General features: G+C 47.5%; 1 protein-coding gene across 1 annotated transcript in view; it reads right to left on the bottom strand.

The window, feature by feature from the left end:
* Positions 1-19,030, bottom strand: part of KSR2 (kinase suppressor of ras 2) — a 439,453-nt gene that overhangs the window by 49,249 nt on the left and 371,174 nt on the right. Inside the window, exons 11-14 of the mRNA XM_068990000.1 lie at positions 17,664-17,705; positions 16,921-16,993; positions 13,967-14,015; positions 11,756-12,123 (exon numbers count right to left, since the gene is read on the bottom strand). Coding sequence (XP_068846101.1) covers positions 11,756-12,123; positions 13,967-14,015; positions 16,921-16,993; positions 17,664-17,705 — 532 coding nt within the window. The remainder of the gene's footprint in view (positions 1-11,755; positions 12,124-13,966; positions 14,016-16,920; positions 16,994-17,663; positions 17,706-19,030) is intronic.

Below are 19,030 nucleotides of genomic sequence, written 5' to 3'. Positions count from 1 at the left end.
GGACCGCAAGGAGATCAAACCAGTCATTCCTAAAGGATATCAACACTGAATACTCATTGGAAGGATTGATGCTGAAGCTGAAACTCTAATACTTTGGCCACCTGATGCAAAGAGCCAACTCACTGGAAAAGACCCTTATGCTGGGAAAGATTGAAGTCAGGGGGAGAAGGGGGCAACAGAGGATGAGATGGTTGGATGGCATCACTGATTCAATGGACACGAGTTTGAGCAAACTCCAGGAGATGGTGAAGGACAGGGAAGCCTGGCGTGCTGCAGTTTAGGGGGCTACAAAGAGTCAAAACTGAGTGACTGAACAACAACAACAAAATGCTAAGTTGTATCTAACTCTTTGCAACCTCATGGACAGTAGCCTGTCAGGCTCCTCTGCCCATCGGATATCCCAGACAGGAATATTGGAGTGGGTCGCCATTTCTTTCTCCATATCTTACCAATCCTACCCATAAATGTGTGTTTTTCACAGTTGCTGGTTCTTCATTGAAACCCAAGTTGTTTTCTCTCCAGGGATATAGTTTAGCTATTTCTCAGCCTCCCTTGCGGTCAGGTGTGGCCCAGGGGCTGGGCCAGTCCCTGATATATGAGTGAAATGGTAGCATTATTATGTGACCCATATGACCGTGCATGCTTTTCCTCTTTCCCTCACTGAAAGCAGAGGACTCTGAGCCCTGGGAAAAGCTCCAAAAGATGGGATTGAGCATGAACCCCTCCACACATGGAGAACAGCCACCTGCCATCCAGAAACACATATCTTGGACTGTTACATAAACAAGAAATACATTTCTCTTGTATTAAGCCACTTAATGTTTTAAGGCTTATTTGTTACAGCAGCTACTTGTTACTCTGACAAACACAAATAGTGAGTTGGCATATATACTCAGAAAACTGCCTAGAATGATACATAGCAAAATGCCTCTGGCTGGAGACACTCTGGGTGAATTTCACTTTCTTTTTTTTTGCTGATCTGTATTTTCAACAACAAATGAGTTATCACTTGTGTAATAAGACACAAAAGGCAAGTGAAGATGGTGTCACACAAGCCAGTGTAGAATCTTTCAGATCTGAGGAAAGCAGTGGTGTACCTTTTCACCCACGCAAGTCCTCTGCTGGTCACATGATCATTTACCAACAGGCATGTACAGTGTAAGTGGGACGATGCTAATAATGATGATGATGGTGATGATGCACTTTTATAGGCTTCCTTCACAAAGTTCCCGGGGCGTCTTACACTCCAGCACAATTAAAGACAGCCACAGACAAAAAAATCTTTTCAGCTGTGCTTTATATAAAGAGAAAGCAATTCAGCTTTATGAACATAAAAGGAAGTCAATTCCACTAGATGAGGGGGGGAACGGAATCTTCATGTGCTCAGGTTTCCCCCCACGCCAACTCTTGTATGATATATTTAGGACAATCAAAGTGGCCTGAAGACAGAAAAAAAATCAGAAAGCCCATACGTAGAGTTACAAAAAAGACCTCATTCAGGCACTACGTTACCATCTTAGCAGAAGGCAGGGTCCTCCGTGTGTCAGAGATAGCAGCCTGGAGTTATTATATTTGAAAGCGTGAAAAACAGGAACTGATTCGGAGCTGGAAATAAATAACCTATTAAATAACTCCTGATATTTACCAGACTTAAAAAGCTGTGCAAATGAGGCCCCGTGAGATTTCATTCCTGTCTCATCCCTGGGAGATGAGGACAGGCTGTGGATGTCCTGTGCGTGCCGGCAGAACATTCAGGATGACATGACTGCAGAATTGCACTTGGACTCCAGGCGCCCAGCAAGGGGGCTGACGCCAGGCACTGAATGAGAGATAAAATCTGCTCAAGAGCTGTGGAAAAATGTTCTCCTTCCTTCCCTCTCTTTCCTGGAGCGCACAGCCTGAGCCCCTCTTTTGAGACCAGATGTTTATTTAAGGTAATGCCCCTAACATGTCACTCTCCCCTACTTTCATCCCTATGAGAGCATCGTGGTGAAGTTCACTGGGTTCCCAAAGGCAGAGGAACAATTCAGCATCTTTCCCAAAGCTCTAGAAACACCACGCTGTCAGCCAGGACACCCCAGGGTCCCATTTTCTCTGTCTGTGTCCCTTAGAGCTGGGCTCAGTTGATGGCATTGTTGCTCTCAACCAAATGAGTTCTGACACAGTTGATTCAAGCAGGTGAGAGTCAAAGGAGGCAGCAGCCTGGCCTTCAGGAAACTTCCAGAGGGGTGGGACAGCTCCTGCTTAAAATTTTCCCCCTGCATTAGGCTAGACTCCAAGGCTTCACCTGCACCTCTGAGGCCCTGTAGCTCCTTCCCCCAGGCCCCCATCACTCGCTCTTGCTTCCTTGTAGTCCTCAGACATGCCCAGTTCATTCCCATCTTGAAACCCAGTCCCCCCCTAAAACCAGGTTCCGCTGCCAAGTTTAGGATTTCCTCTTCTCATCCTGCACCTGTTCCTTCTCAGGATTGAAGAGCATCAAAGAAGAGAGGGGATCATAGCTGAGCAGAACCCATGGGGCCTTCTGGGGATAGAAACCCCGTCCTCCATGTCCTTCCCTTGCCTCTTATTTATAGGAAAATTTTGGCCTCCCAGGCCTTCCCTGGGAGGAAAATTTTAATTAGAAAAGTGAGAAAATGCAGAGACAAGGGAAAACAGCCAAGAAAGACAAAATCATAATAGTTCAACCATTAAGCAAAGTCGAGGACCTTTCTTTAGTTCCTCTTCAATGCAGGAGACCCAGGTTCAATCCCTGGGTCAGGAAGATCCCCTGGAGAAGGGAATGGCTACCCACTCCTGTATTCTTACCTGGAGAATCCCATGGACAGAGGAGCCCAGCCGGCTACAGTCCATGGGGTCTCAAAGAGTCGGACAGGACAGAGCAACTAACACTTTCACTTTCAAGGGCTGTAGATAATATTCTGAGCTATATCCTCTGACCTGTTTTGCAGATACTGAAACCCCTAGGTGGAAGAAGTTAACTACACATTGTCCAAAAGCATGCAGACTCCAGACCCACTGGAACCAGAAGGTTGATAATGTTGACTCCCAATTACCTCAACTACCAACCCATCAGGAGAATGTCTATATATTCAGATGTACATCTGCTCAATTCCAGGTTCTGCCAGTTACCTGTTCTATGATCTGGACAAGGGGTCCCTTAGCTTCTCTGACCTCAGTTTTCTCATCTGTAAAATGGGTATCACCCTTATGGCAGAAAGTGAAGAACTAAAGAGCCTCTGGATGAAGGTGAAAAAGAAGAGTGAAAAAGCTGGCTTAAAGCTCAACATTCAGAAAACGAAGATCATGGCATCTGGTCCCATCACTTCATGGCAAATAGATGGGGAAACAATGGAAACAGTGGCAGACTTTATTTTGGGGGGCTCCAAAATCACACAGATGGTGACTACAGCCATGAAATTAAAAGATGCCTACTCCTTGGAAGAAAAGTTATGACCAACCTAGACAACATATTAAAAAGTGGAGACATTACTTTGCCAACAAAGGTCCGTCTAGTCAAGGCTGTCGTTTTCCCAGTAGTCACGTACGGGTGTGAGAGTTGGACTCTAAAGAAAGCTGAGCGCCCAAGAATTGATGGTTTTGAACTGTGGTGTTAGAGAAGACTCTTGAGAGTCCCCTGGACAGCAAGGAGATCCAATCAGTCCATCCTAAAGGAAATCAGTCCTGAATATTCATTGGAAGTAAACTCCAGGAGTTGGTGATGGACAGGGAGGCCTGGCATGCTGCAATCCATGGGGTTGCAGAGAGTCGGACATGACTGAGTGACTGAACGGAACTGAAAATGTTCAGTACCAGGAGACTGTCCCTGTGCCTTGCTGTGGCTGGTGGAATCTGTTTCTTCTGGAGGATTCTGCACTTATTAACGTTAAATTATTAACGTTCCTCAGTCAGGGAAATGGTTTTAACAATGAGGATCAGCTATGCTGCCTCCTTTAGCTGTAAGAAAAGGCAAGAAGAGCCTCTACCTGGCTCACAGCTCTCCAAGTCCTCCTGTCCTGGCCGATGCAGAATGTAAGGAGGACATTGGGACATTGTGATAAGCCTTCATGGAAGGAATGGGGCAGCTTCTTCCTCCCTAGGCTCACACTTGGCAGCTTCCCCTCCGCTGGCGCAGACCCTCATTCACTGTTAATACAGCAGCCACGACAGGGTGGTCTTTATAACACAGAGCTTCCTGGTCTGGCCAGGGGCAGTGGGATGGGCGGTGGGAGTGGATGCTGGCACCCAGCGAAGCCACCAGCTCTTCGATCCTGTTGGGAAGTTAGGGCAGATAAACTGACATTTCTTTGAACTGTTGTTGCCTTGGCAGCCATCAAAATACTCCCTGCTTTACAAACACTCCGCAACATCCTTCATGTTAGAAATTTCCCAGTTTTTGCCCCCAAACACACCGGATACTGTCCCTGCCTGCTGCACTGAGCATAAAACTCAGACCTCTCAAGTTTTTAGGTCCTACGACAGAGGGTCTCCTGGCAGCTGAAAGAATCACCTGGGGAGGCTTTGTACTGAGGGCCGAGCCCCATCCAGGCTATTTAGAGATTCTATGGGAACTACAGAGTCCTTAACTGGGGTGACTTTGCCCCCAGGCGGTATTGGCAATCTAAAGACATTTGGGTTATCACAACTAGGGAGTTGGTACTCCTGGTGCCTAGTGGGCAGGGGGCAGCGAGTGCCTAGAATGCACAGGACATCCCCCATAAATGAATCGTCCAGCCCTAAAGGTCACAGGGCTGAGGATGAAAAGGTCACAGTGCCAGTGCTGAGGATGAGAGACTGGGGTAGGTGTCGGTATTGTTTTAAACCCTGGCCCCCAAACCAGCTAGAGAGCCCCTCCCCTCCTCAGTCTGGCTCCTGCCAGCTTCTTTACCCTCGTTGTCTACCCTCTTGCCCTCGCCCACCAGGCTCTGCCACCACAGTCTTCCTTCTGGTCTTTTAAGCACCCTCTGCTCATTCCTACTCCTGGGCCTTCGCATTTGCTGTTCCCTCTACGGGGTGTGCCTTGCCTCCATGTCTGCATTGCTGGCTCCTAAAATCAGGGTCCCTGCCCAAATACCACTGCTTCGGAGAGGCTGCCTGGACACCACCCAGCCCAACACACACACCCCTAAAACTACCCTGACACCCAAGTCCCTCTGCAGCACCTCTCTCCAGTTTGTTTCCTTCAACAGACTGGGGCCTACTCCAGTGATCTCTATTGCTTCAGCATTTACTGCTGTCTCTCCAAATAAAATAATAGCCCTCTACGAACCTGGTCTGTGCCTGTCTTGCTCACTATCACCCCCTAACATCCAGCAAAATGCCTGGTGCTTAATAAGAGTTTACTAAATACCTGTTGTTTGGATGGATGGATGGATGGCTGCCTGGACAAGACAGGAGAAGGATGGGATTTTCAAGCTGGCAGGGGATGAGGTGTACTGATGATGGAGACCTGTGCTCCTGTCCTGGCTCCTTCTTGCCTCTCCTGGTCTCAGTTTCCACGTCTGTGACATGGCCAGGGTGGGCTCAGTGGCATCAGGCTGCCCTAGGGAAGCCCTTCCAGAGACATCAGCTTCAGGGATTTGTTTTGTTTCCATGGCATCAAGCTAAGGCAGGTTGGCCCAGACTCCTGTCACCAGATAGGTAACACATTACCTCCCCTCTGAGGTCCGAGCCCTTTGTAATTCTGTCCTGTCTGTCTTCCTTGGAAATTTCCGTTTCCACTTCCCTCTACATTAGCTGGATGCATCTGACACCTACGCTGTGCACTTAATAATATTCCCTGGCGATGCTCTTTAGGGCAGGATCCCAAGTGTTTGTTGGAATTAGAATGGGAGCTTGGTTGAAAAAGGTTTCACCTACAAATAGACTTGATCCACCAGACTGAGGACAATTCAATAGACTGGAAAATGGCCCCCAGAGATATCCAGCTCCTAACTGATGGACACTGTGACTGTCAGTTTATACGGCAAAAGGAAGTTTGCAGGTGCCATTAAGTCAAATATCTTGAAATGGGAGATTATCTTGGATTACCTGGGTAGCTCCTACATGTAACCACAAGAGTTCTTATTAGAGAGATGTGACCTGTGACAGTGGAAGTAAGATGCCATGTTGCTGGCTTTGAAGATGGAGGATGGGGCCACAAGCCAAGGGATGCAAGGAAGGCAGCTCTAAAACTTGGGAGCTCTAAAAGCTCCAAAGCCTCCAGAAAACAAAGCAGCCCTACTTTGGTTGTAGCAAGACCCACTCCAAACTTCTGACCTCCACACCTGTAAGAGAATGAATGCATGGCGCTTTAAGCCACCAAGCTTGTGGCCATTTGTCATGATGGTCCTAGGAAATGAATAGAGGTGGGACTCAGGAATCTGCATTTTAACAACCTTCCTCCCTTTGGTGGCTCTGATGCAGGAGGCCCTGGTGGACTGCATTTTGGGAAGCATGGTTCCAGGGCTGTTCCAGACTGCTTCTGAAGCAGCCAGCCTCAGCGAACCAAAGAAGGACCCTGCAATGAACATCTGCTTCTACCTGTTCATTTTACAGATGGGGAAACTGAGATCTAAGAGACACTGCAGCAAGGGAGAAGCACAAGAGATGCTTTCGTTCAACTTTATCTTTATTAGCTTTCAAATTCCATCTGGGGCTTAAAAAAAATGAGTGATTGTGCAGACGGTCTATAGCCTTGCAATAATCCTATAATGACCCAATTGTGAAACGATTTAGCAATCTTGCTGCTAATTGCATTTGTGGCTCTAGCAACTGGGTAACTAGTTGGTTATTACTCACTCCCCAAGAGCCACCCACACCGCATTACAAGGAAGCTAATCTTAGAAATATGTGTTAACTTCAATGATAATTACTAAGTAATTGGCTAGAACATGCCATTGTGAATATATCCAGAATATGCCAGGTGATTATCTGGTTTTATGTTCCCTGTAAAATAAATCCAGGGTCCAGAAGCTGTTCCAGTTGGTTGGCTTACATCCAACCATCAACCTCTGCCAGCCAATTGCACGAATGTGAGTGATTAATCAAATTACTCAAATATTTGGTTTCAAACTGAATGTTCAGATAAGAAACCTGGTGGCCAACAAGTGGATGGTGTTGAACAGGAATGAGGAGGGCACCCGGCCCCTCCCTCAGATAAACATATAATGACACAATAATATGGAATAAATGCCACTTCTTTGGGGCTCATCTGGCTTCTTCAAACAAAATACCAAAACACTTCAGAGACCAATTATATGTCCCAAAGCTGCGGAGTCTTTATCGTGGTGCCAGGAAAAGGCTGTGCTATTTGTGAAATCTGCAAGCAGTTATGGTGCTTGGGGAGGGGGACTCAGGATTCTGTATATAATAGAAAAGGGGCCGCCAACGCAGCTGGCTTGCAGGGGGAGCGACACATTTTCATAATAGCCACTCTTTTTTTCAAGGAAGGCTGCTAACTGCATCCATCCATTTCCAATTAGCCTGCCCTTGGGGAAGAGGGGAGGAGATGTGGGTAAGCGGGTTCCACCATTACCCCTGGAAAAAGTCAGAGGCCAGGTGGTCCTTAGAGGGTCAAGGCACAGGGGAAGAGATGATGGATTTTGAATTTCTAATCTGGGGATTAGAAAAAGAGGGGTTTAGTAGGCCAGAAGGCGAGGAGCTGATCAGAGAGCAGGAATTAGGATGGCAGACTGGTGGGAACAGGGACAGAATCCAGTGGTGGTGGGGAAGGCCATCTTCTAATCAGACTTGTGTACCCCAAGTAAAGGGCTGCAGACAGCCTGCTGATATAGATGATGCATACCAGAAGGAGAAAGAAAAGGGAGCTAAGGGGCTTGCTGGCAGTGGTAGGTGGGAAACACCACCACACACTGGCCCTCTCCTGGCATGAACATTCTTGCAACAATGGCATTCCTAGTCCTCCCAGCCAGAGGTAGAGTCTGTTCGCCACACCTTGGATAGAGGTTGGCCATGTGACTTACTTTGGCCACTGGACATCAGCCAGTGCAACACAGACAGAGATGAGAATGCCTCTGTCCATCAGGGCTTGACCTCTTGCTGCCTTGCTGTACTTGGAACTCCGAGACCACCATGGAAAGGAGCCCAAGCTGGCCTGTTGGGGGGTGAGAGGCCACGTGTAGAAGAACTGAGGCACCCCAGCTGACAATCTGTCAACCATCAGACACGTGTCCAACCATCAGACATGTGAGTGAGGGCATTCGAGACTGACCAGCCCTCAATCTGACCTGCCAGCGGGCCACAGACACATCCAAGACCCCAGCCACTGAGCCTGGCTTAGCCCAGAACTGTGTGCAGACTAGCAAGAAACTGTGAAGTTTGGGGGTGTCTGTTAATCGGAAAAGCTTACTATTCCACTCCTCTACTCAGAGCAGCTCAGTCCCTGAATATGATCTGAGCTGATTATCTGATAGCCACTTCTGGTCCTGTGTAGAAGTTCAGTTCATTTCAGTTCAGTCACTCAGTCACATCCGACTCTTTGTGACTCCATGAATCACAGCACGCCAGGCCTCCCTGTCCATCACCATCTCCCAGAGTTCACTCAAACTCATATCCATCAAGTTGGTGATGCCATCCAGCCAACTCATCCTCTGTAGTCCCCTTCTCCTTCTGCCCCCAATTCCTCCCAGCATCAGGGTCTTTTCCAATGAGTCAACTCTTCGCATGAGGTGGCCAAAGTATTGGAGTTTCAGCTTTAGCATCAGTCCTTCCAATGAACACCCAGCACTGATCGCCTTTAGAATGGACTGGTTGGATCTCCTTGCAGTCCAAGGGACTCTCAAGAGTCTTCTCCAACACCACAGTTCAAAAGCATCAATTCTTCGGCACTCAGCTTTCTTCACAGTCCAACTCTCACATCCATACATGACCACAGGAAAAACCATAGCCTTGACTAGATGGACCTTTGTCGGCAAAGTAATGTCTCTGCTTTTGAATATACTATCTAGGTTGGTCCTAACTTTCCTTCCAAGGAATAAGCGTCTTTTAATTTCATGGCTGCAGTCACCATCTGCAGTGATTTTGGAGCCCCCCAAAATAAAGTCTGACACTGTTTTCACTGTTTCCCCATCTATTTCCCATGAAGTGATGGGACCAGATGCCACAATCTTCATTTTCTGAATGCTGAGCTTTAAGCCAACTTTTTCACTCTCCTCTTTCATTTTCATCAAGAGGCTTTTTAGTTCCTCTTCACTTTCTGCCATAAGGGTGGTGTCATCTGCATATTTGAGGTAATTGATATTTCTCCCGGCAATCTGGATTCCAGCTTGTGCTTCTTCCAGCCCAGCGTTTCTTGTGATGTACTCTGCGTAGAAGTTAAATAAGCAGGGTGACAATATACAGCCTTGATGTACTCCTTTTCCTATTTGGAACCAGTCTGCTGTTCCATGTCCAGTTCTAACTGTTGTTTCCTGACCTGCATATAGGTTTCTCAAGAGGCAGGTCAGGTGGTCTCATATTCCCATCTCTTTCAGAATTTTCCACAGTTTATTGTGATCCACACAGTCAAAGGCTTTGGCGTAGTCAATAAAGCAGAAATAGATGTTTTTTTTGGAACTCTCTTGTTTTTCCATGATCCAGCGGATGTTGGCAATTTGATCTCTGGTTCCTCTGCCTTTTCTAAAACCAGCTTGAACATCTGGAAGTTCATGGTTCACATACTGCTTAAGCCTGGCTTGGAGAATTTTGAGCATTACTTCTCTAGCGTGTGAGATGAGTGCAATTGTGTGGTAGTTTGAACATTCTTTGGCATTGCCTTTCTTGGGAATTGGAATGAAAACTGACTTTTTTCAGTCATGCGGCCACTGCTGAGTTTTCCAAATTTGCTGGCATATTGAATGTAGCACTTTCACAGCATCATTTTTAGGATTTGAAATAGCTCCACTGGAATTCCATCACCTCCACTAGCTTTGTTCGTAGTGATGCTTTCTAAGGCCCACTTGACTTCATATTCCAGGATGTCTGGCTCTAGGTGAGTGATCACACCATTATGGTTATCTGGGTCATGAATATCTTTTTTGTACAGTTCTTCTGTGTATTCTTGGCACCTCTTCTTAATATCTTCTGCTTCTGTTAGGTCCATACCATTTCTGTCTTTTATCGAGCCCATCTTTGCATGAAATGTTCCCTTGGTATCTCTAATTTCCTTGAAGAGATCTCTAGTCTTTCCCATTCTGTTGTTTTCCTCTATTTCTTTGCATTGATCGCTGAGGAAGGCTTTCTTATCTCTCCTTGTTATTCTTTGGAATTCTGCATTCAGATGCTTATATCTTTCCTTTTCTCCTTTGCTTTTCACTTCTCTTCTTTTCACAGCTATTTGTAAGGCCTCCTCAGACAGCCATTTTGCTTTTTTGCATTTATTTACATGGGGATGGACTTGATCCCCGTCTCCTGTACAATGTCACGAACCTCTGTCCATAGTTCATCAGGCACTCTGTCTATCAGATCTAGCCCCTTAAATCTATTTCTTACTTCCACTGTATAATCATAAGGGATTTGATTTAGGTCATACCTGAATGTGTACAAGTGAGAGCTCCCAATTTCTACCTTGGTTTGAAGAAGGGTTGAAGGGCCATCCTTAGATCTCTAATCCTTTGCAAGCACTTACCGTTTGACACACAAGTTCCGGTCAACCCACCAGCTGCATAATCAATGGTGACAGATGATAACACAGCTTCTACCCATCACCCAGGTCTTACAAATGGACTCAAAGAGGGTTTGTATGGATCACAAGGGAATAGATCAAAGACATACCAGATCTTCCCTGAGCTCACAGCTCCCACCATAGCACTTGCCAAGATGCAAGGCTTGTGTACTTGGGATCTTCTGCTTGTATTGAGATTAAGAATGAGAAGATTCCTAATGGACCCTTGGCATCACAGGCCACACCAAGAACACTGATGCTGTGGCTAGTCCTAAGTGATAGGAGAGCAAAGGCCTCAGCTTAAAAACACTTCAAAAGATTGTTCCACAACTGCTCAACTGAATCTACAGTTATTTTTTTCCAATGCCTACATCACTGCGTGAGGTTAGAGACAGCAAGTCCAAAAAAGTTCCCAACATCTGATATGTTCCTAACGTCACTTCTCTGTTAACCACCCCTTTTGTATAGCTATAGACCATGGATCCTGAATATTTAAAACAACAATGGTGGAGCCCTACAAATGCGCTCTGCTGTTTTAATGAAAGCCAGAATAAGTCATCAGAATGTTGATCCAGGTTCAACAAACTAGGGTCTGCTGGTCAAACCCAGCCCATAGCCTGGTTGTGTTAATAAAGTTTTATTGGCACACAGCCAATAGACATCCACTTATAGTTTATCTGAGGTTGTTTTCACACTACAGTAGCAGAGATGAGGTGTTGCTGCAGAAACCTTATGGCCTGCAAGGCCCAAAACACTATCAGGTCCTTTACAGGAAAAGTTTGCTGACACCCGAGTTAGTCTAATCCATTCAATTACATTTGGAGAAAGTGAGCCTCAAAGATGCTTTTTCACAAATGTGGAGCACAAGGGGGTTCAATACCAGCTTTTCTGACTTCCCACGGGGAGCTCTCTCCAGAGCACTTCTCAACCAGAGTTATAGCACAAACAGCATTTTCTGGAATCTCAAAGCTTCAAACCATAGAAGTTGTGATTGGTAAAGCCAGACTCTCTATTCACTGAATGTTGAACCTACCAGAACCCCCGCTGCTCAACACTGCGGGAAGCAGAGCTTTGGGAATGAGTATGGTGGTAGGGAGCCCGGGCGGGACTGACCTGGTGATGATGGCCAGGTGGGGCGGGCTCATGCAGGCGCCCATGAACAGCACCACGTTCTCATGCCGCGTCTGCCTGTAGGCCATCACCTCCCGCTTGAAGGCCTTGAGCTGCTCCTCGTCGTCCCTCTCGATGTCAATCAGCCGGATGGCCACCTCACCATGCCAGCGGCCGTGGTACACCTGCCCGAAGCGGCCCTTCCCAATGAGCTCGCCCATTTCCAGCTGCTCGAAGGGGATGTCCCACTCCTGGAGGAAGATGCTAGTCTGGCTGGCCTTGCGTGGGAAGCTCCGGGCCGAGAGGAGGGACAGGTTCATCTCCTCAAAGTCGTCCTCCGACTCCTCGGCCTCGTCGCGGCCCTCCTCATTCTACGGCCAGAGTGGGAGAGGGGTCAGTTCCCGTCAGCATCCCGCCTGCCCGCCAGGTCCCCGCTGTGTGTTGTCCGCTGGTGCACACGTGTCTCTTTCTATTTGCCCAGGTACCTCCTGTCTATCATTGTGCTGAAGTGAAGATGCTGAAAGGGAGATCATGAAACTGAAGCTCAGAGACAGGAAATGCTGGGGGGCAGGGACCACCTATCCTGGTTTCCCAGGACTTCGCCCATTTGGGGACTGACAGTCTCACATTTGGGAAACCGGCACACAGGGATGGTTGGTCCCTGTGGGAAGTGCCTAGCTCTGGTCAGGCCGCCAGGCAGAGCAAGGGTTAAGAATCAGATCTCTTGACTCCTAATATTCGATGCCCTCCTACTAGACCATGGTGTTCTGACTTGTCTGGTTATTTATGTGGGAGTAAGAAAGACAACAGGCTGAAATACAGACACCCTATACACCTTCATATAACATGTGACAATCCTCAACAGGGAGGGCCTTCACTCCCTTGGAGGAATTTGAATTCATGAGGCAGAAACCAGGAGATGTCAGAGGTACTCGGGATAGGCTGGAGGCCCAGGGTTCCTGTGCAGCCGGGAGAGCAAGAGATACAAGAGTGAGAGGCTGACAGAGTGGGCTTAACAGTCAGACCAGAGGAGCTGGAATCTGGCCACTGTGTGACCTTGGGCAAGGTGCTTCACTTCTCTGGGCCTTCCTTGACTCATCATAAAGTGGGGCTAATGACATCTGCCCCTGGGGGTGGTGCGAGGTTTTCCGTGAGGCAAAGATCTGTTGAGTTCTTTGCACAGACCTGACTGCCTGTATGAAACAACTGCCGGGATGGCTGAAAAAAAATACAGACTCCTGGGCCCCAGCCAGATTTTCTGAATCAGAAAATCAGCAGGCCAGAGCCAGGACTCTGCATTTTCACTGCATGCCCACATGACTCAGGCACACTTAGACGTGACCACTGCAACAGTTAGAAACTCCAGGCCTAGGGATCCGCCTTCCCAGCGTGGTGTCCAGGGGCACCTAAGGCTAGGGGGCCTGGTCCCTTGGCTTGTTCAGCTGGAATGGGCAGGCAGCAGTGGCCTGAGCCCGGTGGGGGTGGTGGTGGGGTGAGGAGGTGGTGGTGATTTTCAGGGGCTTGGAGCCTGACAAGACAGCCGGAGGAGACCCCTTGGCTGGGTGCAGTCTCTCTAAACCCCAAACCTGAGCAAGCCAGTCCCAAAGGCATGCTCAGGAGAAATGACATGGGAAATACGGCTTCTTTCAGAGTCACTTTCCAGCTACTGTGATCGTTCCAGAAAAGGACATGATCTGCTCTGGGCACCCTGACTCCATTCCCTTCAGTTCAGGACAGAACAGCAGAGCCGAGGAGCCAGGGCTCTGGTTCTCGCCCCAAAGACTTTGTTTAGTCCCCTAGGGGTTCTGGCAGGTGGGAAGAGGCCCCAGAACATTCTTAACACCCTACTAAGCCAGAGACCCTGAGGCCCTCATCCCCTCCTCTCACATATTCTTCAGAAAGTAGTGGGGCACGTCCCTCTTGGTACTCACTGGCCCTGAGCTGAATTTTCAACTAAGAATGCAGATCACTTGCCAACTTCCGCAAAACTAGCTTTTCCGTGATGCACACCATGTTAACGGCCCATTAGGCTTGGCGCCAGGAGGGGCCCCTCACTCATTAGTCGTCCTGGAGTTAGAACATCCATCAAGCAGGGCACTGTACCCCCAGTCCACCCCAAGCCCTCTGCGTCATCAAAGACATCAATCGCCTTTGCCAAGTGGGCAGCCCCCAGAAAAAGTTGCTTCATTTGTTTCATCGCTCTCCAGTTCTCACCTCTGAGGTTGGCTCCACTTCAATTTGAAGTAATGGATTTCCTTCCAAGCTTTAAAGAAAGAAAAATAAATGTGACCCTTGGGTGAAATGATGGGTACATGCGTTGACTTGATCCATGTATGAAACATCTTAAAATGTGAAGCTCTCCATTAAGCCTTTTTCTCCAATTTCCCTTCACTGCTTGTGTCTAAAATAATCCATAACCTTGCCACCAAGGAGAGGTGCACAAGGACGCTGTTTTAAATGAACTTTCTGGTCTGCTCAGGGCTCATTTTTCTTTGTTGGTTTCCCCTAATCTAGCAATTTCTGTATAAATTGGCCTTATAAATTCCTTATAAAATGCCATGGATGGCAGGATCCCCAGAGCTCTAGGTGTTCCCTAAGGAAAGGATTAATCAGATCTCTACAGTTCTGAATCTTTTGGAAGGATTCTTTGGCTGTTTTTGCTCATTCATTCATTCACCCATTTGATTAGAATTAAGAGTCAGGAACAGTGCCAGACCCTTAGAAGGATACAGCATTGAGACTGACATGGCTTCCTGACCTTAAGGAATATTTATAGTACTAGTGCAGAAAGGCTATGAGTAACACGGGTCAAAAGCTAGGTATGAACTGAATAAATGGATGGTGATGGAAATGCCCGAGACAGAGGATCACTGGATAAATTTGAAAGTTCACAGTGTTTTGAGTTGGACCTTGCCAATCACGTTCAATGGAGATGTGTGGGTGAGAACGAAGAGGAGACAGATTGTATTGGACTGGAAGACACAGGTGTGTGTGCGAGTATGTGCATGTGTGTGGGTATCCCATGCATTGTTGAGCTGCTGAGCTGCAGTTGTGTTCTGAGTATGGGAACAAACAGGGTATGGGAGCTGGGGGCACACACACCGTGAGTGCTAAGTGTCCACTGAGGGCTGTGTGGGCCCCATGGGATGTGCTCTGTGAGGGGGTTGTTCTGTGTGCGTGTGAGCTGGGTGCACATGCAGGGGATTTGTGGGCGTGCTGGAGCACAGGGTACATGAGGGAGATGCAAGGAACAGTGTGTGTTAAAGGATTTGGTGGGGGGCGGGTTTCAAGGTAGAGGATATTTCCAGAGTGAACTGGAACTGGTGGGAGAAAAGGATCACAACGGCCGCCATGGCCCCTTCCTATTTCCCCAGTGGAAGCTTAGCCGATTCCCCACCCCATCTCCTTATTTGAGGGGGGCTCCCCTATCTTGACCCTCAGACCTCACCAGGAAGCTGCCACCCCTGCAGACAGAGTCAGTCCACTTGCTGGAGAGACTCCTGGTGAGAGGGAGTCTGAAAGACTGTAAGAGCTAGAAGAAGAAGAAAGAAGTAGCATTTGCCATCCTATTAACCAATAATTTATAGTACAGCTTCGAAAGGCAGAAACCGCACGCTGGAAATCTGATGCCCCAGGGGAGATGGAACAATGCAGCTGGAGTCCCTCCCCACACCCAACAGAATGGGCTGCCCCCATCAGCTTGCATCAAGGCGTGATTACAGCAGCCAGGGCTATTAAATGGTTTCCCTGCTGCAGTTCCCATCACTCCACGCACATTTAAGCAGATCGTGGGCACTTATTGACTCTGTTTTTCACTGGCACTCCCTGACTCTCAGTTAATAACCTGGAGTTCATCTTGCACAAACTGTGGAATTAGTTTATGTGCTGCAGAGAAACGATCTAGAGCTAGATGTCAGCACAACATCCCCCGGCAAACTGCTGCTCCTTTGATCTCAGAGATGTACCATTTGGGTCTTTAACAAAGTGGGTAACATGGGTCAGAAAGGATGGAGCAGCTGCGGGAGCTGGAAGAAAAACCAGGTAGGCAAAAATGTGAGTTTGGAAAGATGTCAAACCAAAGTTGGGTCCTTAGCATGCCCTAGAGTTGGGTCACAACCACAGAAGTTATGGAAGGTGATTTCACTTTGGCTGCACGAGCAATAGAGTGCCTAGAAAGAGGGCCTGCATCCTAAGGATGCTAAAGACATCACACACAAAGATGTTCATTGCAGAACTGTTTATAACAGTGAAATATGGGAAGATGTAAGATCTAGCAGTAGAGAAACGGTTAAGGAAATCATTCCACTTCAATATGGTATTTTAAAATCCATGTGTATGAGGAGTCTGGAATAGTATGAAAAATATGATGTTAAAGCATTAAGGGATAAACAGAGCAGGATGGAAATTGCACACAGTTTAGATCACAAGTATGTAAAATATGAATACAGCATACTTCTAAGAGTGGTGCAATTATAAATTATTCTTTTTCTTTTTTTATAGAATAGTTTAAATTTCACAAAATAAGCTCGTTTTATTTTTGTAATGTTAGAAACCAGGGATCGGCAAACTTGCTGGGCCAGATAGTAAATATTTTAGAGCCTGCTGGCCACACAGTGGTCTCTGTTGGAATGACTGATTTCTGCTGTTATAGTCCGAGTGCTGCCGTAGACAGCATGTTGTGAATAAATGGGCATGGCTGTGTTCCAATAAAAATTTATTTACAAAAATATGGGTCTGTCCCATTGGCTGTAAGTTACTGATCTCTAGCATAAACCTAAATTTTCCTTTTTAAACAGGGGATAATGATGTAGAATAACTGCCCTTCCATTAAGGTTTAGCTATTGCCTGGGGGAAGTTGTCTTTCTGATCACAGGAGGGTCTGGGGGTCTGAAGGAAATGGTCTGGCCCCTGGAAGTCACACTTGATTGGCAAGACCAGAGACACACGGCAGAAGTGACTCACGGGGACTAGCACTGTCCCTCTCGGCCTGGGCTGTCACATTCTCCCCTCTCTCTGCCCAAGTTATTCCCTTGTCTCTATGGCCCCCTCAGGCTTCCCCCCCGACCCTGCCTCCTACCCCATCAGTTCCAGGGAGAGGAAGAAAGAAGACAGGGATCCTGAGCAAACTGGAAGGCCAGGGCAGGGGGAGAGGTCTCTGTCCCACTTACATTGGATTTGAGGTCACTGGATGCAGGATGACCTGGGGCGCCCGGGTCGGCGTCTCCGGCACTGGCACCACATCTGAGAGCCAAAGATTGGACAGTCAGAAACCAGACAAGGGGTCCACGGGCTCCCCCTAAAGCCTGATTCCTGGGACATGCCGGCGGCGGGAAACTTCTCGACAGATCAGGAGTCCCTGGCTGCCCAATCCCTTCTCTTCTTTCCCTGGCCACTTGAATTTACCTGCTGAGATGCATGAGTAGTCAAGATGACATCCTGAACAAAACTCCCCATCGGCACCTATGGGGCTGCTGGAGCCCCCAAGCCTCCCTCTGGCCTGAAGCACCACTGAAGCATCATCTCTGGGTCCTCCTCACTCCTAAGTCCCCTTTGGGATAATGAGGCCTCTTGGTTTCATGTGTCCCATGCCCAACTCCAGCCTCTTTGACCATCTCTCCTCCACCAAGCGGTTCTGGACCCTTCCCCACCCTTTCCCATCCTTGCACTGCAGACCACCCACTCAGGCCTTTCTATTTGTGCTTTGGGACCACGTTGGTGCCACTGAATCCTTGGACTACCCATCCTTTTTACCCTCCGCCTCCACAGCCAGTCACTAGCCTGTGGTCTGGGTGGTTCCACCTGATCCTCTTTGGGCTCGTCCACCCCAGCAACATTCACCTCTGTCCCCTCACAGCAGCTGCCACGTCTCAGTGGGCTCGCTTGGAAGAAACCGAGCTCACAGGAAACTCACCTGGGAAGATGAACTGCTGCCTGTATTTGTAGTAGTGGGACGCTTGCAAAAGAAAGAAAATACCACAGTGAGTGCTGCCCCGGAGCTGGCCCTTCAGGTAACAAATGGGGCTCCTGTAGCCACCCTGTGGTCCTCTGCCCACCCCTGACAGTTTCCAGACTTCTGCAGACACCCCGAATTCTAAGGGACTGAGAACATGTGTAAAGAATCCAGAAATACTCAAGCCAAACCTCCCATTGAAACTCCCTAAAGACAGAGCACCCCACCTTGGAGAGCCATCCTGAGCACAATCTCATCTTTGTTAAACCCATAAAGACACACACGTAGAGAGAGAAAGCCTCTAATCTATAATCTAACGTAAGGGAATTAATTTTCTCCCTTCTGGCAGAGTGATTATAGTGGTTTAAGAAAATCCTTTATGACCACAATAATGTATCACCTCACAGTTTGGATGCCTATTATCAAAACAGACAAGAAATGACAAATATTGGTAAAGATGTAAAGAAAAGGAAACCCTTGTGCACCCTTGGTGGGAATGTAAATTGGTGCAGCCCCTGTGGAAAATAGTAGGCAGCTCCTAAAAAAGTAAAAATGAGAACTACCAGATGATCCAGCAATTGCACTTCTGGGTATATATCTGAAGGAAAAGAAATCAGCATCCAAAGGTACGGAAATAACCTAAGTGCCCATCGATAGACACATGGATAAGGAAAATATGTGTGTGTGTGTATATATATATATACACACACACACACATACACACACACACACACACACACACATATACAATTGAATACTATTCAGCCATGATGAAGAATGAAATCTTGCCATTGCTGTTTGTGACAGAAGGGATGGACCTCGAGGATACCATGCTAAGTAAAATAAGTCAGATGGAGAAAGATAAATAGTACAATCTCACTTATATGCAGAATCTAAAAAACAATCAAACTCACAGAAGCAGAGATCAGATTTGGGACTGCCAGAAGTTGGGGATAGGGCCAGGAGCACCGGGTGAAGGTGGTCTATGTGTTTCTCATGTTTTCCTAATTTTCTGCACTGAGCATTGTATTGGTTTTCTTATTGCTGCTGTGACAAATTACTGTAAATGCGATGGCTTAACACAAATTTATCCTCTTAGAATTCTGAAGGTCAGGAGCCTGAAAACAGTCATAGGTGGCTTGTTCTTTCTGGAGGCTCCAAAGGAGAACTTTCTCCTTGGCTTTTCCAGCTGGAGAATCTACCTCCATTTCTTGGCTCACGCCCCCATCACCCTAGTTGCTGCTTCCAACCTGACGTTGCCTTCTACTGTCTTTGACCGCCTGGTCTCCCTCTTATAAAAGATCCTCATGACTGTGTTTAGAATCCAC

The sequence above is a fragment of the Capricornis sumatraensis genome, chromosome 17, assembly GCF_032405125.1.
Source record: "Capricornis sumatraensis isolate serow.1 chromosome 17, serow.2, whole genome shotgun sequence".
Lineage (NCBI taxonomy): Eukaryota > Metazoa > Chordata > Mammalia > Artiodactyla > Bovidae > Capricornis > Capricornis sumatraensis.
The sequence above is the reverse complement of the archived record's forward strand: the minus strand, read 5'-3'. Positions and strand labels throughout refer to the sequence as shown.